This window comes from Petromyzon marinus, chromosome 41, assembly GCF_048934315.1.
Source record: "Petromyzon marinus isolate PM22_M1 ecotype Great Lakes invasive population chromosome 41, UKy_Petmar_22M1.pri1.0, whole genome shotgun sequence".
Lineage (NCBI taxonomy): Eukaryota > Metazoa > Chordata > Hyperoartia > Petromyzontiformes > Petromyzontidae > Petromyzon > Petromyzon marinus.
In genome coordinates, this window is record NC_133707.1 from 6,603,772 (window position 1) to 6,626,918 (window position 23,147).

General features: G+C 53.8%; 1 protein-coding gene across 3 annotated transcripts in view; it reads right to left on the minus strand.

The window, feature by feature from the left end:
- The window catches only part of LOC116951063 (PH and SEC7 domain-containing protein 2-like), a 195,378-nt gene that overhangs the window by 167,208 nt on the left and 5,023 nt on the right, over nt 1-23,147 (minus strand). The window contains exon 1 of one of the 3 annotated variants that reach the window (XM_032969426.2): nt 8,366-8,861. The exons of the other annotated variants lie outside the window; for them this stretch is intronic. Within the exon in view, the coding sequence (XP_032825317.2) occupies nt 8,366-8,419 (54 nt within the window). The 5' untranslated portion in view covers nt 8,420-8,861. Of the gene's footprint in view, nt 1-8,365; nt 8,862-23,147 lie in introns of those variants that run through there. 3 annotated transcript variants of the gene reach the window in all.

Here is a 23,147-nt window from a genome sequence, read left to right on the forward strand (position 1 = left end):
ATTGTTTTAATGATGAAAATTAACACGGGATAAATGACTGATAGTGTTAGATAAAAACCAACCAAAACACGCAACATTCGTCGCTATCGCCGCCTTATAATAGAAAACAAATACAGGAGTCGGCTGACGTATTGGTTAAATCCACGATACTCTCTGTTACTGGGGCGTTGTGTCATGCTCAGCATGCTGGACTTGCAATCCAGAGGTCGCCGGCGGGAGAAATCTCCCGGTGCGGCAGCTGAAACAATGGGGCAAGTGCCTTCACCCATTCCCGTTCCGAGACGTCTGCAGGTTGCAGGGTGGGTGTCCGGTTCACCGCTGAACCTCGAAACGTGTTCAGCGTACATTTTTATTTAGAGGCGCAGTCTGCGCCGTTGTTTTTAAAAAAACACGACCGCACTCCACGATAGCTGGCGCCAAACTGTACCAGACATCCTCCTGCGTGCCCTCGCGGGAGCCTCGGCACCGATAAAGTTATTTTATTTCAGATTTAATTCCGGTTCCGTTCCGATTACATACACGTCGCATACATCGGGAAAGGGTTAAATGCCCTCCCACCCCACCCCCACTCTGGACACCACCATTGTTGTTACAAGTTGAAATATTACCGACGATTATTATTATTATTGTTACGTCCAGCTTCTTAAATTTGCAATGTGCAGATGAGTGCTGTTCATAAAATGTATATATAGATATCATGTTTTTCTTTTCCCCCATTGGTTGGCAAATTTTGGGATATTTTTTTCACATATTTTTTTTATATTTCATCTATTTTTTAAACATTAAAAAAATAAATTAACACGTTTAAAAAAACACGTGTTTATTTCTTCTTTTCAAAGATTTTCAACAATATTTCTACTTCTCATTTTAAATAGTTTTGTTTTATATATACATATATATTTTTTTTACAACAAAGTGCCTCCCACTGGTCGACCCTGGCCTCGGTGGGCCCTAAATGAGCAGCTGCCATAGGACTCGCCACGAAGCGAAGTGCCCTCGACGCAGACACCGGCGGCAGAGTCTCCGGGGAACCCGGCCTCTAGCCGCCTGCGTGCCGCCCGGAACTCTCACAGACTGGGCGTCAGAGCAAAGGGCTTCTGGGTAAAGCAAAAACATATCTGACACTTGGGTTTCAATAATTAATGGGAGACGAAAATTGTTACATCTCGAGAGATTATGGCCACTGCTCATGATCCGAGTGGTCATTCATGCAGGGAAAATGTGCTAAATAACCCATTTATAAATCGTAAAACATTTAAAAACATATATATTTCATTCACAGCGCTTTGCCAATCCATCGCTGGACGAAGTTCTCCCTATGCTGTGTACGTCACTTAGGCTGTTTGACGATCCTTCACCACGCCGCTCAGTGTGGGCTGGTGAATGTAGACGAACACAACATAGCTTAATGGCCCTGTGCTCAGTCGACCCACTGATGGTGATGAAACTCCAGTGGAAGTCCTGAGTGACAAAGGTTGGAAACTCCACGTGACTTCCTTGTCGCTGCGGGGCACGTGACTACGCATTGATTCTTCCATTCAAATCAGCTCTTGCGTGGCACGATACACGCACGGATGGATATAGCTCGTGGATCCGAAACAATCGATCGTTTTCGATTCGTACGCTGTTGCAGCAATCGATCTCCGACAAACTGAGCTGGATTGAGCCCTGGACGCTGCTCGGATAGGTGACGACAATGCGTAGACGAGGCGTGAAGAGGCTTCTGCTGAGGAACTCTGTTGCTGGCAGCAGAGGGCACTGCAGCTATACCCATTGTTGTACTCTACTATGCTGCTACGCCTTCACCAACCAAGCACTTCCTTGACCCCCCCCCCCCCCCCCGAGAGAGGGGGGTGACGCACAGACGCTGGTTTGTGCTGCACGCGCAGGTGCAAGTGTGGGCATGCGCATACGCACGGGCGAACCACGCGTGCACACACGCACATATATGCCCACAAAGACTAAGATCACCCGTATAGCCTTAACAGGCTGTTGGGGCAAGTGCTGTTAGCGAGCACCTATGAAGGCAAGTACGGCAGACGAGGGGGTGGGTGGCCAGCGCCACGCCCGGCCACCTTTGTCTCCCGAGTGGCGATGTTGACACACCGCACCAGGTACTCATTTGAGACTGACTCGACCTAGGGGAGGCCCAGGACCGGTTCAGATAATTATCTGAACATGAGCGGGAATGGAGCTCTAGACGCTGGGTTAGTAGCACAGTGTGCTAACCACACCACAGCCGCTCCCCGCATAAGCTGTCTACAAAAAGAACGACACAGATCCCCCGCGTAGCCTGAGCAGACTGAACTGCTCCTGAGCATCCCATGCACGTGAACAGACTGAACTGCTCCTGAGCATCCCATGCAAAAAACCCGCATTGACCAGCATGGTGAAGTAAAGCCAAGCAAGCCCCCGTGACCGAAAAGGTGTCGGGGGAGGCCTTCATCCAGCAGTGGATTGATGAAGTATGCTGTAGTACAGGTTCATGGGTTCAACGAAACCTTCTGCTCACACCTACAATTGACGCTTCCACCAGGGCTGTGACCAAAATCACAGTCCGGCTCACCTCACGCTTGACAAACCCGATATTTGTGTCTCTCAGCGGGGTGACGGCGTGACGTGTTCGCTGCGAAGCTACGTGACGAGTTAGTTCTCACAATTGTACTCCGCTGAAATAAGCGCAAGCACGCACATACATACACACACAGGCACATACACACACATGCACATACACACACGCACGCACGCGTGCAAATAACGTTTTCCTCATTTTTGTTGTTGTGCAATGTTCTGAGCACGATCTTGGGTTGTTGTTGTTGTTGTTCCTGCTGCCTTGCTCCAAAAGCTTGCAGTTTGTGCGGACAAATCTGCAGGAATGTATGCACTTGTGCAATATGTACTTCTATACTTTACTTATATTTATTAATCAGCGTCTTGCTCAACTTTTCTCTACCTTACGCTTGCATCCTTTAATCGTATTGTTTGTTCATGTAACTCGCTAACCCTGCGGTCCCAATTGACCATCTCTGACGTAGGAGCTTGGGAGCCTCATCAGCCTCCTCCACCTTCAGGATAAATACAGATTCTGATTCCCTGGCTAGCGTACAAATTGAGAATGCTGTGCGCTCTCTCGGATGGGAAGATTTCGATGTGAACCCAGAATCTCAGCTACGCCACGATCAGGGCACGGCACACCACAGACGACGATGCCAGGGATCTCGTCGTTTTAGTGACTTGGTGTTGTGAAGGTGGAATCGGTGACGAAGAGGTCAGAGGTCAGAGCTGGCACCGCTGAGATCCTGGGTTCAAATCCAGGCACTCGTCTGCGATTAAGGAGATGTTAACTGCCTCGCCTGGTCTACAGGAGGTCGTGGGTTCAATCCCGATCCTGACACCTGATGTATATTTGGAGTTTGTGTGTTTCCCCCATGGTCGCGTGCATTTTTCTCTGGGTTCTCCGGTATTTGGTTGCCACATGATAGGCCACTTCATATGAGCTATCATTTGTGGCCAGATCGCTTATGAAAAATCTCTATGTAGCTCCGTGGGCTCTTACCTGGTATAATAAAAAAAAGTGTTTAAATAGTTAAAAGTCTCTCATGCATGAATTATTTAAAGCAAAACAACGTTAGTCACTGGAGCCCACCCAATTATCTTGAAAACCTTTCATGTAATGTTATAGCAGTGATGTAAATCTTAGCGGTTCACCATAGCGGGCATGATGCATGAATGGGTTAAACGGGGTTCTCAAGCGTAGCAAGATGATGGTCTCACCACGACTGCACAAAAATCGGTCAACATTAAATTTGGTCGTGCACTTCATTTTCACAAATTGCAGCTCAAGAATAAACGAAAAATATCGGTTTGTCTGCCATGGGACAAAACATACCCTTCATGGTACAGCGGGTAGATAGAAGAGAGAATAACAGGTAAAAGGATCTCAGCCACAAGCTCTGTGATATCCACTTCCATTGGCCCTTTTCTTGCATTGCTCTGCGTTAAGTTCTTGTGAATTCTCAGTCTCACGGCATGACACAATAGCAACACATTCAATAAACAAATTCCACCCATTCTCAAACAACGTATGGATTAAGGCCTTCACCTTGCTGCTCAGCCTGGGTTGATGATGGCAGGAGGGGGGGAGACAGAACCAGGTCTGATAGCACTAGGCACTGATGTTAGCAGTGCCCTGGGAATCCTACAGAGGTCACCAGGTTCATAGCGCAGCGCACTAACCACTGTCCTGTCACTCAAACCCCACCACCAACAACATCCGGATGAAATTGTGGGAAAAATACGAAAAACTATAAAAACGTAACATTTTCAGCGCGTATCCTACACACGCCGTGACGCGATCGCAGACCTCACGCGACGGGATTCGCACGTCAGCACAGAGAGCTCCCCCGCGCGCGTGAACGAGGCCTCGGCAGATCAAGGGTTAACCCCAGACGCTCACCCAGCCCGGTGCCATTCCAGGTGCCATCGCCGTCTGGCCAGAGAGGCCTCAAGAGGCACCCCCCCCCCACCCCCCTTTGTACCGACGGCAGACGCGACGGCGCACTGTACGTTACACCCGGCCGACGTGAGAAAATATACACGGCCGTAGCGACCTCGCTCACAGTTTCCTCCAAACCCGGGGCTATAAATACTTTGCGCGGAGAGGGGGTGGTTATTTGGTAGGGGGGGGGGGTGGTGGTGGGTGGTGGTGGGGGGGGGAGAGAAAAAAAGATTTAAACAAAAAAAATCCGCCAGTTCGCTCGGCACACATTTTCCCCGCAACGCGCGGCGTACCGCGGCTGATGAGGCATTCGCGGACGACACTGGACGTCTCCTGCCCCCCCCCCCTTCCCATCTATCCCCCCCCCCCGTCCCAACCACCCCCCCCCCTCCCCAGCGCGTCCCCCCAATCGATGAATGCGCCCTGGGGCGCGTGGAGCCGAGCCGGTTACCCCGGGGGGGGATCGTCCCTGCCACGTGTGCACCAGGGGACCCCCCCCACCCCACCCCCCCCCACCCCCCCCGGACGCGCGTTTGAAGCCCGGTGACGAGGCTTTGAAAAGCGAAAATAATGATGATGGTGGTGCAGCAGGCATTCCCAGGAAATCGTTGAAGGCTCGTGCGCGGTAGAATGAATCGCGATATCCGCACGGAATGTCAAGACTCCGACGAGCCTGTGTGGGTGGCGGATAAAAGGGATTTAAGTGAATATTAGAAATAGCAAACCGTGCAGCAATTGTTTTCAAACACATCTGTTAAATCGGTACCTACTCACATTGACTTGGTAACGGTGCACCGCTGAGATCCTGGGTTCGAATTCGTGGAGTCACCCGTGATTAAATTAGCGTCTCAAGTGGAGCGAGTTTGTCGTCTCAGCATCAGAATCTTTATTTATCCTGGAGAAATCACCACTGACTATACTTCAGCAAAAACAACAAACGCCCACCACATAAATGTCGGTTCCCCACTTCACGTGGAAAAAAAATGTCCATCTCTGAGAATTTAAATATCGGTTCGACTGCACTCTGAGTGGTACAGGGAGGTGGAAAAATACCACACACCCCCTTCTCCTGTTGTGTGCACCAGAGGGTACTGGAAGGGATCTCAGCGGTAGCTCTGTGTGACCCACTTCCGTAGGCCATTCTCCGTGGGAGATCCGCATGGAATCTCCGCCTCATGCCTTTCGATTAGAGCACACCTGGGATATTTGAGAACGTTTACAAAAAAAAGTTTGAAAAAAATAACTTGGCAAACAAAATGCGCATTTCATAGTAAAACAATGACGTCCCTGTATGCATTTGTAAAAACGCTCATTTAAAAGCCTAGCCACCACGCGTCATCTGACAATGAAAAACATAAATGTTACCTGTTACTCCCAAAACAAACAACTGCACACACAGCAACGTAAATTCCTCCGCTCGTACGCTTCGTGCCGCATTGGGGATTGCACCCAGCGCTGGCAACTTCCAGGGACACAGATGACCAACAATTGTGCTGGCCGGCCACCTTAGAGGGAAGGGTAAAAGCGCAGCCCTGCAATTCTTGGCTCGCACCGCTGCTGGCAGATCTCTCGATCTGAGATCACCTGGAGAGTCCCTCTAAGAGGGTGGAGCAAACCGACTAACTGTGGTGGACCCATTTATACTTCTGGATGGAGAGAGGTAAAGTTGGGGGATTTACAAACTCTCCCCCCCCCCTTGTTTCAACTGGGGGAGGGGGGGGATTTGATACATGGGGGGGGAAATAATTCATTAAATCTAGGATTGAAAACTCATTGTTTTTAGAACTGCTTTTTGTGTTTAGTTTGTTGTCCTTCCACGCACCTCCGATTTGCGCGGTTGGTTACGTACGGTGTGAAATAAGTTCAACATACATACAACTGGACATCTGTGAAAAAGAGCATTATAGCTCATCGGATTCCTCCAGCAGAAATAAATATTCTGATTCTGACTTGTCGTGCGGGAGATCGAGAGGTCGCTGGTCCTTCATGTTCTGCAGATGTAGATGCCACTGGTCCTTCATGTTCTGCAGATGTCAATGCCACTGGTCCTTCATGTTCTGCAGATGTAGATGCCACTGGTCCTTCATGTTCTGCAGATGTAGATGCCACTGGTTCTTCACGTTCTGCAGATGTAGATGCCACTGGTTCTTCTCCTTCTGCAGATGTAGGTGCCACTGGTTCTTCATGTTCTGCAGATGTAGATGCCACTGGTTCTTCATGTTCTGCAGATGTAGGTGCCACTGGTTCTTCATGTTCTGCAGATGTAGATGCCACTGGTTCTTCATGTTCTGCAGATGTAGATGCCACTGGTTCTTCATATGTTGTGCGGTGGTTGAACTTACGACTCTCGGTCCGAACAGGAGACTGGACATACGGACAGGTTTGTTCGTATCTCTGAAAGTTCGTAAGCAGAGGAGTGCACGAACGGTTCGCGTGTGACCCAGAGCTACAAGACCAAACTGCACTTCTTAAGAACATGCGTGTTCAGCAGAGCTTTGTATGCCTGCGAGCTTTGAGACATCAACAAATACTGCCAAGAGATACGATATGGGCACTCGGAATCCATCGCTACGGAAGGATACTGCTGCATCTAAGCTGGACCCAAAGAGTGACCAAAGCATAAGTAAGGAAAAGGTTTTACGTAGAAGAAGATGACAACCAGCTGATGATGATGGAGGCGGTGACGAGAAAGAAACTGGCACTCTTTGGACACGTGTGTATGTATGATGGGCACAAAACAGGAAGATTAAAAGCTCGTCGTCGTTCGCAAACACTTAGTGTCCTCATTCCTCCCGCAAGGAGCCGGAAAGAGAGGAAGACCTCGCGGAGAAATCGCTTGACGACGACGACGACGACGTGAGAAGAGATCGGTGCCAGACAAGACGCGGCCAACGACTTGAGCCACACCGGCACAAGGCAGAGGATCGTGGAAAACAAAATGACCGAACGTGCGACGGACACCTTTAAACGGGCGATCTCCCACCCCCCCCCCGCCCCGTGGATCGTGACGAAGGCGGCCGCGACGGACGAATGCCGCGTAAATCTCATTCGAAATGTTGTGCTGCTGCTGCTGCTGTTGTCGTCTTATCGTTGCAGTCCGCCCTCTGTCGTCAGATCTCAGAGGGCTAAGCGGGGCTAAGCCAGCGCACAGCTTTGGGACGCCGGGCTGATCGTCGGGCACGCGAGGCGAACGCTTGCCCGCTGAGAGAGCCGGAGCGGAGCAGCCGAATCCGTTCGCTGCACTGCACTCCTATGGTCCCACGCGCACGTGCGTTTTAGATAACGAAACACTCACGGATCGACACGCGCTGCAGTCCGGGGTTGTTGTTGTTGGTTTGTTCGTTCCCCCCCCCGAACATATCAGGGCTCTCAGCACCAACTGGTTCTGCACTGCGATCAAACTCAGCGTCAGCCGGCACGGAATTGTGGCTTTTCGTCTTGCACGCGACGAGAGCGAGAAGATGCAACGACAATCACCGTGCCGTGGTGGCGTGTGGTGGTGGTAGTCGTGGTGGTGGTGGTGAGTGGTGGTGGCGTGTGGTGGTGGTGGTGAGTGGTGATAGCGTGTGGTGGTGGCGTGTGGTGGTGGTGGTAGTCGTGGTGGTGGTGGTGGTGAGTGGTGGTGGCGTGTGGTGGTGGTGGTGAGTGGTGATAGCGTGTGGTGGTGGCGTGTGGTGGTGGTGGTAGTCGTGGTGGTGGTGAGTGGTGGTGGCGTGTGGTGGTGGTGGCGTGTCGTGGTGGTGGTGGTGTGTGGTGGTGGCGTGTGGTGGTGTGTGGTGGTGGTGGCGTAAGGTGGTGGTGATAGCGTGTGGTGGTGGTGCGCGCGCGCGCGAGACAGAGAGAGAGAGAGAGCGCGCATCGCGGTACCTGACGCGGTGCAGATGAAGCCCATTCGGCCGCGTCTCCCGGAATCCAGTTCATGGCGAGCGGGCGACGCCACCGCCGCCGCCGCCGCCGTCTTCACGACGTTCGGCGAGAGAATTGCGCCTCTGCCAAAAAGTGGCAGCAGAGGCTGGATGGAGCAGCGACGTCGGCAGCAAACACTGTCAGTAGTGTCGAGCCACTTTTGCCGAGAAGGCAAAGACAGCTGGCAGCAGTAGCAGTGGCAGCAGTAGCAGCAGTAGCAGCAGCAGTAGCAGCAGTGGCTGCAGCAGCAGCAGTGGCAGTAGCAGCGGGGGCGACAGCTCAAGACGCTCAACCTACATAGCTCATTTCGGGGCTGCCCCGCGCGGCCAGGGCGGAGGGAATCCACTTGGCCGAGATTTCACGTCCGATCCCGAGTCTCTCACTCACTCGGCGCTTCGCTGCGCTGAGCGTGCAATGAAATTCATCGCGGCGAGCGAGCGAACGGACCGGGAGAGCGGATGGTGGGGGGTGGGTTGGTGGTGGGGGTGGGTTGGTGGTGGTGGTGGGGGGGTAGTGGTGGTGGGGGGGTGGTGGGAGGAGAGTAGGTGGATGGGTGGGATGGGAATGGGGAGGAGGAGGAGCGGATTTGAGGAGTGCGATTGGCGGTTTGCTCCTCCTGCAGCAACAACAAAAAATATCGGCAGGAGAGCGAAATGACGAGGGAATAAATAAATAAATAAATCGCTTGGCCCACGAGGAAGAGGGAACGATCCGCCGTTCCTGGTTGCAACAACGCCCGGTGTGGTTGGGTCTCTCCGTCTCTGTCTGTCTCTCTGTGTGTCTCTGTCTCTCTCTATCTCTCTGTCTCTCTCTGTCTCTATCTCTGTGCGTCTCTCTTTGTGTGTCTCTCTCTGTATGTCTCTCTGTCTCTCTCTATCTCTCTGTCTCTGTGTGTCTCTCTCTGTCTCTCTCTGTCTCTATCTCTGTGTCTCTCTCTCTCTCTGTGTCTCTCTCTCTCTATCTCTGTGTCTCTCTATCTCTGTGTCTCTCTCTGTCTCTATCTCTGTGTCTCTCTCTGTCTATATCTCTGTGTCTCTCTCTCTGTGTCTCTCTCTGTGTGTCTCTCTCTCTGTGTCTCTCTCTCTGTGTCTCTCTCTCTATCTCTGTGTCTCTCTGTGTGTCTCTCTCTCTCTGTGTCTCTCTCCGTCTCTCCGTCTTGCAGCGCAAGCCGCACGCTCTGTGACCCGCCGTGGCTCAGCGCCGCCTCCCACCCCCGCCACGGCTGCTGCACCCCCACAACCCCCTCAACCCCCACCACCCCCACCACCCCACAACCCCCACCACCCCCTAAACCCCCGCCACCCCCTCAACCACCGCCACCCACACAACCCCCGCCACCCCCTCAACCACCAAGGGAGGATCCCCTCCGCGCATGGAAGCCCCTGGACAAGTCTGTTTGGGGGGGGGGGGCACGTGCTGTGCGAGCGAGTCGCGCCGATGAAGGGCCCGGCACTGTGGCAGACCGGTGGGGTGGGTGGCCAGCACCACGCGCGCCCGGCCGCCTTTGTCTCCCCGGTGGCGATGTTTACCGCACGCCGCACCAGGTGCTCGTGTCGCGAGCCTGTTAGTCGACCTTAGAGGCACCGGTTTCGGATGATCGTCATTGGCGCCAGTGACCGGTGGGCGGGAATCCAAGGAGCCGTCCATAAATGACGTCACGCGATTTTGGAGGATTTTTGACCCCCCCCCCCCGTCGTCACACGACGTCACAAAAAGTTAGCCCCCCCCCTCAAATATGACGTCACAAAGCTCTGCCCCCCACCCCCCTAAAAAAATAAAACGTGCTTCTTTTCGCTTTAAACTATTGTCATTGTAGTGCGTATTTAATGTGGCGCTGCACTCTGATGTTGTAGGAGAAAACATTTATTAAAAAGTATATATAATGAAGTAGAACGTGTTGTCTATATTTATTTAAAGTTGCGCATTTTGATGTGACGTCACATTTCTCAAACCCCCCCCCCCACCTCGTCACACATCGTCACAAATGTCTGTCCCCCCCCCCCCCAGGTGCGTGACGTCATTTATGGACGGCCCCCAACTCGGGCCGCCGGGTTCGTAGCCCGGCGAACTGGCCACGACACCACCACCGCATCCAACGTGAACACCCCTGCCAGTGCGGGGCCACTTGGTTTGGCCCGGCACGTGCTCGCGGGAGGGAGTCGGCATGAATCATGCTGATGCCCGGTTCGTGTGGTAGGGGTGAGTCGAGTGGGTGGGAGGGGTGAGTCGAGTGGGTGGGAGGGGTGAGTCGAGTGGGTGGAGGGGTGAGTCGAGTGGGTGGGAGGGGCGAGTCGAGTGGGTGGAGGGGCGAGTCGAGTGGGTGGGAGGGGCGAGTCGAGTGGGTGGGAGGGGCGAGTCGAGTGGGTGGAGGGGCGAGTCGAGTGGGTGGAGGGGTGAGTCGAGTGGGTGGAGGGGTGAGTCGAGTGGGTGGAGGGGCGAGTCGAGTGGGTGGGAGGGGCGAGTCGAGTGGGTGGGCGGGGCGAGTCGAGTGGGTGGGGCGAGTCGAGTGGGTGGGGCGAGTCGAGTGGGTGGAGGGGTGAGTCGAGTGGGTGGAGGGGTGGGGTGGGAGGGGGGCGTCAAGTGGGTGGAGGGGTGAGTCGAGTGGGTGGCAGGGGTGAGTCGAGTGGGTGGAGGGGTGAGTCGAGTGGGTGGGAGGGGCGAGTCGAGTGGGTGGAGGGGTGGGGTGGGAGGGGCGAGTCGAGTGGGTGGAGGGGTGAGTCGAGTGGGTGGAGGGGCGAGTCGAGTGGGTGGAGGGGTGAGTCGAGTGGGTGGAGGGGTGGGGTGGGAGGGGCGAGTCGAGTGGGTGGAGGGGTGAGTCGAGTGGGTGGAGGGGTGAGGTGGGAGGGGCGAGTCGAGTGGGTGGAGGGGTGGGGGTGGGAGGGGCGAGTCGAGTGGGTGGGAGGGGCGAGTCGAGTGGGTGGGAGGGGCGAGTCGAGTGGGTGGGAGGGGCGAGTTGAGTGGGTGGGAGGGGCGAGTCGAGTGGGTGGAGGGGTGGGGGTGGGAGGGGCGAGTCGAGTGGGTGGGAGGGGCGAGTCGAGTGGGTGGGAGGGGCGAGTCGAGCGGGTGGGAGGGGCGAGTCGAGTGGGTGGGAGGGGCGAGTCGAGTGGGTGGGAGGGGCGAGTCGAGTGGGTGGGAGGGGCGAGTCGAGTGGGTGGGAGGGGCGAGTCGAGTGGGTGGGAGGGGTGAGTCGAGTGGGTGGGAGGGGTGAGTCGAGTGGGTGGAAGAGGCGAGTCGAGTGGGGGTGGAGGGGTGAGTCGAATGGGTGGAGGGGCGAGTCGAGTGGGTGGAGGGGTGAGTCGAGTGGGTGGAAGGGTGGGGTGGGAAGGGCGAGTCGAGTGGGTGGAGGGGTGAGTCGAGTGGGTGGAGGGGTGAGTCGAGTGGGTGAAGGGGTGAGTCGAGTGGGTGGAGGGGCGAGTCGAGTGGGTGGGAGGGGCGAGTCGAGTGGGTGGGAGGGGCGAGTCGAGTGGGTGGGAGGGGCGAGTCGAGTGGGTGGGAGGGGCGATTCGAGTGGGTGGGAGGGGCGAGTCGAGTGGGTGGGAGGGGCGAGTCGAGTGGGTGGGAGGGGCGAGTCGAGTGGGTGGGAGGGGCGAGTCGAGTGGGTGGGAGGGGCGAGTCGAGTGGGTGGGAGGGGCGAGTCGAGTGGGTGGGAGGGGTGAGTCGAGTGGGTGGGAGGGGTGAGTCGAGTGGGTGGAAGAGGCGAGTCGAGTGGGGGTGGAGGGGTGAGTCGAATGGGTGGAGGGGCGAGTCGAGTGGGTGGAGGGGTGAGTCGAGTGGGTGGAAGGGTGGGGTGGGAAGGGCGAGTCGAGTGGGTGGAGGGGTGAGTCGAGTGGGTGGAGGGGTGAGTCGAGTGGGTGGAGGGGTGAGTCGAGTGGGTGGAGGGGTGAGTCGAGTGGGTGGAGGGGCGAGTCGAGTGGGTGGGAGGGGCGAGTCGAGTGGGTGGGAGGGGCGAGTCGAGTGGGTGGGAGGAGCGAGTCGAGTGGGTGGGAGGGGCGATTCGAGTGGGTGGGAGGGGCGAGTCGAGTGGGTGGGAGGGGTGAGTCCCGACTCACGCCTCACGGCTCACGAGCGGACCCCCATAGAGGCGCCTGTGTCTGGCGTGCGTTAAGCGGCCTCGTTACCTGACAAAGTCATTGGGTTTGTAGACACGTGCTGGGTAGGAATGCGACGCACATAACTTGTTCACGTGTGCTTCATCGTTACCCCTGCAATGGCGATAAACTATTTAAGCGAAACTTTATTTAATGTTACCAGGCAAGGCCCACTGAGCAACATTACTCTTTTTAAGAAGCGACGATGCCGCAACTGATAGCTCATTCGAAGTGGCAGTCAAATACTCCACAATGCGTGATGTTGATTCTTAACGTGGAGGGGGAAAAACCGGAGGACACGCAGAAAAGTCCACGCGACCACGTAGAGAGAGACACAGCAAACTCCAAATATACCACAGCAGGGGTTCAGGGGTCGGGATCGAACCCACGACCTCCTGAATACCCGGCGAGGTAGTTCACATCTCTTAGCCACCGTGATGATGAGAGAGAGACACACAGCAAACTCCTAATAGACAACAGGCATCAGGGTCGAGATCGAACCCACGACCTCCTGAATACCCGGCGAGGTAGTTAACATCTCCTCGCCACCGTGATGATGATGAGAGAGAGACACAGCAAACTCCTAATAGACAACAGACATCAGGGTCTGGATGGAACCCACGACCTCCTGAATACCCGGCGAGGTAGTTAACATCTCCTCGCCACCGTGATGATGAGAGAGAGAGACACACAGCAAACTCCTAATATACAACAGGCATCAGGGTCGGGATCGAGCCCACGACCTCCTGAATACCCGGCGAGGTAGTTAACATCTCCTCGCCACCGTGATGATGAGAGAGAGACACACACAGCAAACTCCTAATATACAACAGGCATCAGGGTCGGGATCGAGCCCACGACCTCCCGAATACCCGGCGAGGTAATCTGTGAGCGGGTGACAGGCATTGATAGGGCGCCACCACGGCGCCCTATCAATGCCTGCCACCCGCTCACAGATTCCCGGACTGCGCGAGTCAAATCTAAAGCGGGTGGCAACGCCGATGCGTCTCCTCGCGAAGTCGCCGTCGCCTTGCGGAACACCGTCAGCCGGTTCGCGTCGCCTCGCCCGCGCACTCACGTCGCTGATGGCATCGTCTCGTCGTCCGTCGCTTCTTCCAAGCCTTCGCTTCCACCCAACCCCGTTTTACGCGAAGCATCTTTGCGTCGGGTGTACAGAAATGTACTGCACGGTACGATACCACACTCGTGGCATGCAACCTGAAGACGGACGCTTGTGTTTCGACCGAAACGTCGTGTTTCCTTTTGTTAATTTTTTTTTTCTACCTACGTGACTTTACCGAAAGAACCAGAGAGTGTTGGATTCCTGCAGTCACGAAAGCTTCAAGTCAAGACAAACAAAAAGTGTTTGAACCTTTCTGGCAATAAAACTGGTGGAATGATGTTCGGACAAAGCTATTAAGAAGGCTGTCTGCCTCTGGTGTAGGCCAATCAGTTTCAAACACAATGTATATATCTACATATATAAGGCAAAAGTTGTGAATGTGTGTCTGTTCAAAATGTTTAGCGTACTTCCCGACATGCAACAAACTTCAAATTTGCCATGTGGGTACTTTCCAGACTGTACACCATGCAAAAATTATTCAAATACACTTTTCTTGTGTATGTTTTTTTTGGGGGGGAGGAGCTCAATAATGTATATATTTTATGCACGGCAAGTGAGCTGTGACATCAAATCTGTCACGTGACCCTCGCATGTGGAAGCGTAACGCATTGTAGTGTAGTGGTTAGCGCGCTGCGCTACGAACCCGGCGACCCAAGTTCGATTCCCGCTCACGGCCACCAACAAAACCGGTGACGATTATCTGAGCCGGTCATGGGTCTTCCCGAGGACGACTCGGCCTCAAATAAATACCTGGTACGGTGTGTAAACATCGCCACTGGGGATACAAAGGCGGTCGGGCGTGGTGCTGGCCACCCACCCCCTCGTGTACCGAGCCAGCCCTCATCAGTGCTACTCGCTAACAGCACTTGCCCCAAAAGTCGTTTAAAGCTACACGGGTCAAATCTTTGTCAGTCAACCTTTTGGTGTCTCATCATCATCATCAGCCGTGGTCAATCCACCGCTGGATGAAGGCCTTCCCAAGCTGCCACCGGCGCCACCTGCGATGTAATAATCCACCCGGCACCTGCGCATGAACTGATTTCATCGCTCCATCTCTCCCCCAGGGGGTTGACACGTTCCATTCCTTGGCTGCCGCTCCGGTATTGTTCTTGACTATCGGGCATCGTTCGTTCCTTTCCACCCAAGCCCCACCAACTCACTTTCCCCCACGGTGTGAATGCGTGCGTCTCTGCATTCAACGCAACAGCAACAAAAATCATTCAATGCGTTCAACGCTTCACGCACCCCTCAACCCGATGAATCCATCAGTCGCGGTGCGCATCATGGATGGCACCTTTTTTTCCCCCTCTTCTCTCCCACTGGAGTCATGTTGTTTGCGTTATCTGATGTTTTCCTTATCAAGCCCGTGAAATTGATACGCCTGTAAGAAAATATATTTTTCCCGTGGCTTTGGCCACAGACAATTCTCAAGTATCTCGTCCATTATGCGCTCTCTCCTCTCTCTCCTCTCTCTCCTCTCTCTCGATGTTGTCTGAAGCTCTTCCGAGATGGGATTTTTGCCAGGGGATTAGGTTTGTTGAATAAATGTTTAATATCGGTTCGTAAATAAAAAGTCGGGTCAACGTCGATGGCCTGCTCAAAATTAGCATTGAGGAAATTATGCCCAAATCTCCAGTTTACAGCCATGAAACAGTGCCGGAATATTCCACATTCCCATGGCGGGAGCGAGTCCATCCATACGGCAACCACTGTTGGCGTCCCCGCAAAGTGGCACTGTACTTGGCTACGTACGGTACGAAAGAAGTTCAGCATACATTAGGTACATTTTTTTTACCAACCCTGGAGGGATGATGGGTTGAGTCAACCCACCCCGCACCCGGACCCCCCAGGACCAGGATGTGAACTCGCGTGCTTCAGATCGCGCGACCCGCTCGCTCTGCCACTGAGAAAGTCACGTGCCTGGACACTGTGAATGAATCGAATGAATGAACTTCGAGAGATTCCACCAACATCGTGACTCGGCATACCTTCGACGAACAAAAAAGGCCGTTAAACAACAAAGGTATTTAAAGCAAATGAATATTTATTTAGTTACCGCCTCTTCATTAAACCGAAAGTAGAGTCAGCGAAAACGGTAGCAACTGATTTCACTGAATTATTCAAGAGGTACCCAAGGACCCGCTTGTATTGGGTTGCAAAGCCACGCCAGCGGAAGTAGTTCCTGTCTCCAGGGATAAAGTAGTCCCTGTGTCCAGGGATAAAGTAGTCCGTGTCTCCAGGTATAAAGTAGTCCCTGTCTCCAGGTATAAAGTAGTCCCTGTGTCCAGGGATAAAGTAGTCCCTGTGTCCAGGGATAAAGTAGTCCCTGTGTCCAGGGATAAAGTAGTCCCTGTCTCCAGGCATAAAGTAGTTCCTCTCTCCAGGGATAAAGTAGTCCCTGTCTCCAGATATAAAGTAGTCCCTGTCTCCAGGTATAAAGTAGTCCCTGTCTCCAGGTATGAAGTAGTCTCTGTCTCCAGGGATAAAATAGTCCCTGTCTCCAGGGATAAAGTAGTCCCTGTCTCCAGGTATAAAGTAGTCTCTGTCTCCAGGGATAAAGTAGTCCCTGTCTCCAGGGATAAAGTAGTCCTTGTCTCCAGGGATAAAGTAGTCCCTGTCTCCAGGTATAAAGTAGTCCCTGTCTCCAGGGATAAAGTAGTCCCTGTCTCCGCACCCTTGAGAGGGTGACAAGCGCAAAAAAAATAACTTATGAACTTCCGCAGAACGTCCCGTCACACCACGCTCTGGTTCCAGGGATAAAGTTGTCCCTGTCTCCAGGGATAAAGTAGTCCTTGTCTCCAGGGATAAAGTAGTCCCTGTCTCCAGGTATAAAGTAGTCCCTGTATCCAGGGATAAAGTAGTCCCTGTCTCCGCACCCTTGAGAGGGTGACACGCGCAAAAAAAATAACTTATGAACTTCCGCAGAACGTCCCGTCACACCACGCTCTGGTTCCAGGGATAAAGTAGTCCCTGTCTCCAGGGATAATGTAGTCCTTGTCTCCAGGGATAAAGTAGTCCCTGTCTCCAGGTATAAAGTAGTCCCTGTGTCCAGGGATAAAGTAGTCCCTGTGTCCAGGGATAAAGTAGTCCCTGTGTCCAGGGATAAAGTAGTCCCTGTCTCCAGGCATAAAGTAGTTCCTCTCTCCAGGGATAAAGTAGTCCCTGTCTCCAGGTATAAAGTAGTCCCTGTCTCCAGGTATAAAGTAGTCCCTGTCTCCAGGTATGAAGTAGTCTCTGTCTCCAGGGATAAAATAGTCCCTGTCTCCAGGGATAAAGTAGTCCCTGTCTCCAGGTATAAAGTAGTCCCTGTCTCCAGGGATAAAGTAGTCCCTGTCTCCAGGGATAAAGTAGTCCTTGTCTCCAGGGATAAAGTAGTCCCTGTCTCCAGGTATAAAGTAGTCCCTGTCTCCAGGGATAAAGTAGTCCCTGTCTCCGCACCCTTGAGAGGGTGACAAGCGCAAAAAAAATAACTTATGAACTTCCGCAGAACGTCCCGTCACACCACGCTCTGGTTCCAGGGATAAAGTTGTCCCTGTCTCCAGGGATAAAGTAGTCCTTGTCTCCAGGGATAAAGTAGTCCCTGTCTCCAGGTATAAAGTAGTCCCTGTATCCAGGGATAAAGTAGTCCCTGTCTCCGCACCCTTGAGAGGGTGACACGCGCAAAAAAAATAACTTATGAACTTCCGCAGAATGTCCCGTCACACCACGCTCTGGTTCCAAAAGGAACTTCCCGTCACACCACGCAGTGGTCCCAATAAGAACCTCCCGTCACACCACGCTATGGTTCCTGAAGCACATTCAGAGCAGCGGGGGAGCGGCGGCGGCGTGGTTAGCGCACTTCGCTCTGAAACCCGCTACGGCGAGAACTCGTGCCACCTGCCTTCACCGATTCTGGACATCGCCCCGCTTCACCAAACCAGCGCCAAACCCGGCGTGGTGAAGTATGGTCACCCGAACCCCTACACCGCAGAGGAGCACCTTCATAGGGCAGCGGATTGACAAAGGCGCGTACAGTCCTCCGTTACGCTCGTGCAACTATTCTCATGACAATGTCAGAGGAGCTATTTCAACTTCATTTTCACAATCCCCGTTCCCTCGGGGGTGCACGCGAGGCGACTGTGTCACCTCCGCCCGACTGCCGAGCCAGCCAGACCAGGAAGCGTCGTGGCGGTCAGTCGGCGCACGATGGAATGCCGTGGCACCGCATTCGTATCTCGAAAAACAACAACACCAGCACCACCAGCAGCAGCAGCAGCAGCCTGCCGCGATGTGACAGCCCTCTCCGTGGGCCATTTGTGTCGAGTGAACTGAGAAAACGCGCGGAAGACACCGACGTTTTGGCACGCGCGTGACCTCACAGCGTGACCTTACAGTGTGACCTTACAGCGTGACCTTGCATTGCCCACGTCACCTTAGAGTGTGACGCGGGCATTCGAGAGCAGCGATCTTCGCTCATTATCAGAGGAGGGGGGGGGGGGACGGGCACTTTCGCCGACAAGACATCATCAGTGCGAGGGCCGCCACACATTTAAAACCATGGTTGGGTTTGACAGCAGCAGCACGGTGATGACGATGGTGGTGGTGGTGGTGGGGGGAGTTTTCACCGTTTGTGTATTGTCGGTGGGGAGTGGGTGGTGGGGTGCACGTCAGAGGCCCGCACATGAAGGCCACTCAGAGGCCGCCAGTGGCCCGCGGGCCCTCGCAATGAAGAGACACCACGATAGGGCGACACCCCACCTCGAGATGCTGGGCGAGACCGGTGGCACGTGCACTACACGGGGGGGGGGGGGGGCGAGGAAGTCGCTGTTCAACGACTGTGGGAGACAGCGAGTCGTAGGAGGTGGAGGAGGGCTACAGTTCAACACGTAGGAGGCTTTCGCAACGAATATCCGTAAGAGGTTTTTATTTTTTTGGGGTTAGATCGCGTAAATATATAAATGTGTCGTTAAAGCTACCACCACCCGACGCAGCCAGCTAGTAAGGGTTGTCACGTAAACAGAACGTGGCCAATTCGTTACTGTGTTGTTGGAGAGTATATGAAGAGATTGGTAAATGTTGTGGGTTTACTCTCCAACACACCGGTGTGCTCTACTCGTAACGAATTGGCATGCTCTGTTTAGGTGACAAACCTTACTAATTGGCTGCGTCGGGTGGTGGCAGGTTGGACGACACATTTATACATTTACATGATCTAACCCCCCAAAACGCCTCTACTGTGGAGGAGGACTACGTTGACAGGAGGCAGGGAGACGGGTGGCTGGAAGAAAGGAATCCCGGATCTCGGAGGCGGCAGAGGCGGGAGCGTGAGAAGGAGCGGACCTCCCACCGGGCGCGGGTCGACCGAGGACTTCCACTGGAATCCCTCCGTTGCTAGGGCGGAGAGTACGTGGGGCGTGAAGGGGTTTAGGGTGAGACGGGGAGAGGTAGGAGAGCACGTGGAGGGGGTATGGTGAGACGGAGAGAGGTAGGAGAGTGGGTGGAGGGGAATAGAGTGAGATGAGAGGGGAGAGGTAGGAGAGTGCGTGGAGGGGAGTAGAGTGGGGTGAGAGGGGAGAGGTAGGTGAGTGTGTGGAGGGGAGTAGAGTGAGATGAGAGAGGAGTGCGTGGAGGGGAGTAGAGTGAGATGAGAGGGGAGAGGCAGGAGAGTGCGTGGAGGGGGAGTAGAGTGGGATGAGAGGGGAGAGGTAGGAGAGTGCGTGGAAGGGAGTAGAGTGGGATGAGAGGGAAGAGGTAGGAGAGTGCATGACCAAGCAATTTCAGGGCTGCACCTTGACCTTTTGAACCTGAATTCCTTTCCGTCCCCGTCCCCCCCCCTCGGATTTGCAATCCAGAGGTCACCGACGGCAGTTGGATCAATGGTGCCAGGTATTCAATTCCTTCCCTCTTGCCTCCCCCACTGCCTCCCCCTGCCGGCTACGTCCACCCGTCGGTAGGAATGGGTGGACCACGGTTAGTCTATGATGGGGCAGGTCGCGTGTGGTGGAGTAGATTGTGGTGGGCACGCACGCCCAAATCTCTTCCAGAAAACGCCTGGTCAACGTGGAGGAGTAGGCCAAAAACCCACTCCAGAGGTCCGCCATAACCGCGTTGTGACGCATTTACAACGCATTCTAACGGTGACGCTCACCGCATCGTTACGGCGATTCGTGTTCCCTAAGCGTGCGTCTTTCAGAGTGAAACTCGACAGCAATTATTGTACACGTCTGTATGCGTGTTATTTGGAACTGAGTGGGGGAGCGGCGGTGTAGCGGTTAGCGCGCTGCGCTACGGATCCAGCGACCCAGGTTTGATTCCCACTCACTGCCATCACCGGTGACAATTGTCTGAACTGCTCCCGGGCCTCCCCTAGGTCGACTCGGTTTCAAATGAGTACCTCTTTCGATGTGTAAACATCGCCACTGGGGAGACAAGGGTGGCCGGGCGTGGTGCTGGCCACCCACCCCCTCGTGTGCCGTGCCGGCCTTCATAGGTGCTGCTCGCTAACAGCACTTGCCCCAAGAGTCTGGCAAGGCTAGACGGGGGATCTTTGTCTTTGCCCTCCTCAACGCATCGTGATACTTTTCGTTTTATTTTGCACTGCCAGCAGCACAGACTGGCCAGAAGAGAGAGAAAAAAAAACCCAAAGCCAGATGTCTTGGGTTTAGTAGAATCGGCACACAAGAAGGCACTACGATTTACCGATTCCGCTCGCTGGATCTTGCAAAAGCTCAACCGTTAAAAACAAAAAATAAATCCAATTCGGATTTCTAAATATGTAAAGAGGCCGAACGTTTCATTATCAACCAGCTGAGAGCCCATTGAGGCTATACAAGCCTCGAATTGATCTGCTTCGTGAATGGAAAATTAGAGCCACGAGCCACAGAGGTGTGATTGCGGCCATGCAAGCCAAACGGTGGCCCATATAGCAAACTTCTTGATACATAGAAACTCATATATATAGAGACTCATAGAAATACATCGAGATACACAGACTGATATTCGTGCATAGGACATGTCAATACAGAGAGAGTACACGTTAGTTTGGAAACACGGTTATACTAATGATTTAAGAATGAGAATGATTACTTTTTTTGAAAAGAGCGCCCAGTACTCTGGGACACATTGGGCAAGAACTGCATTCGCACTCTCAACCGTAGTTGAAAAGCGTCAGCGTCACAACGCGCCAGCGCCACAACCCGTCAGCACAACAACCACAACGCGTCAGAGCCACAACCACAACGCGTCTAGTGCCACAACCACAACGCGTCTAGTGCCACAACCACAACGCGTCAGAGCCACAACCACAACGCGTCTAGTGCCACAAAGCGCCAGCGCCACAACAAAGGAGAGGGATAACTTTTATTGTCTAAGTCAGCCAAATTGTTGGGGAAACGACGGCCAATTCAATGCGGGGGGTGGGCGAGGGAGAATTATAATGGGACATTAAAAAAAAAATTGAGAAACCAAAGTCATCAATCGGCATTGAATTGATCTCGGGATGCCCTTCACAGCTCGCTGGGTGTGAATACAATCAAAACGCATCAATTAACGCCGCAGAACGGGCAGGCACATCAATTATTATTATTATTTGTGATTATTACACGCTGTTTATTTAAGGGGCGTGGGTGGGGGGGGATGTGGAGTGGGGGGGTGGAGTGGGGGGGTGCAGTAGGGGTAGAGTGGGGGGTGGAGTGGGGGGTGGGGTATCTTGTTTATGTTTAAACGCACGCGCCTCTCGCGAGCTTCTGGATCGAGACGGAATGCACGAAGGCCGTGTCCGTGTAGATGTTAACACGCGGGCGTGCGTCAGTGAGCCCATACCACCGTCGCCTGTCTCGGTAGGAGGTCACGGGGTCACTGTCCTACCCATGCCCGCCACCTCCTGAACCTTCGAGCCTTCCACAACTTCGACTTGACTTCGAATTACACCTTCATTCAATTAGTTTGTTTTTTTGTTAAACACTTTACAGCGTGAATTAAACGACGGTATCCCTACCCATAAAATCAAGACACGACTAGAAAAATAAAATAAAAATTAGAGAGGGCGTGCTCGAGGAAAAGCTCAGAGGAAAGCGATGAGGCCCAGCTGAGTTTCCTGAACTCTTCCGTGCTCGGTGGCGATCTAAGGACCCTTTGGAGGTGAACGCCACACCTTAGACGCCACACACTGAGCGTGTCGTACGGCGGTTGTTGTTGTTGTTGACGTCTGCGGCTCACATTGGCACCACGGATCGAGGCACGCAGCGAGCGAGCGAGCGAGCGTCAGAGTGTTTGTATTGCCCCAAGACGAATCGAGAGAGGGATGGCTCAGTTGGAGCGTCAGTGTCTGGTGTAATGTGGGCGGTGGATCAAGCGGGGCGGTGGATCAAGCCGGGCGGTGGATCAAGCCGGGCGGTGGATCAAGCCGGGCGGTGAATCAAGCCGGGCGGTGGATCAAGCCGGGCGGTGGATCAAGCCGGGCGGTGGATCAAGCCGGGCGGTGGATCAAGCCGGGCGGCGTGCGCCAATCACGTGTAACCGATACGAGACAGATACTGACGGCGCGGCATGACGTACCGGGGGAGAGAATCTTTATGACTACTGGAGGGAATCCGATGAGCTATAAAGCTCTGTTCAACAGATGTCCAGCTGGGGCTACGGGGTCAGAACGTTACATCAACAAACAATACAAAAATACGATAGGAGTGCAAAGCATTAGGCAGGTAAACAAAGTCACGTAAATAATATACTGTACACAAATAAAACTAAACTATTTTTTTTATCTTACCAGGTAAAGCTCACTGAGACATTAGCTTCTTTTTCAGAAGCGACCTGACCACAAGTGATAGCTCAACGAAGTGGCTTATCACGTGTAAATTAATAGCGGCAAAAATAATGTAAATAATATAGACGCACGTTTCTAAATGGAGTTCCAAAGACAAGACAAAGATCCCTCGTATAGCCTTAACATACTTTTCGGTGCAAGTGCTGTTATAGCGAGCACCACGCACGGCCGCCTTTGTCTCCAGAGTGGCGCTGTTTACGCGCCGCACCAGGTACTTTCCTTATTTCAGGCTGAGTCCACCTAGGAGAGGCCCAGAATCGGTGTTGGTGGCCGTGAGCGGGATTCGAACTCGGATCGCGAATCGTTCGTAGCGCAGCGGTGCTAACCACTGCGCCACCACTCCAAAGAGGGCATCACTGCATGCGCATGCATCATCGCCGTGAGTGGTGAATTATTGTGATTAATCACCCTTGCGATTACGCAGCTGACAATAACCCAGACTTTTAATGTCCCTGGGAAGACTCACAAAATTCCCAGGAACGACAACTGCCTTAAGGAGAGGACGATCCAGGGAAAAGCGGGACAAGGTGGCAACCCCCATCGGTGTCACGGCACAGGGGGCCCACGAGCTGGAGGTGCCCAAGGGCTAGGAAGAGGAGGAAGAGGGGGGGGGGAATTGGACAGGGAGGCCCCCCCCCATCCCCCCAGCCCCCCTCCCCCCCATTTAATTTCCTGCACCAGGGCAGGGGTCAACAATGAAACTAACAAGAGGAGCCATTTGTTTTTCGA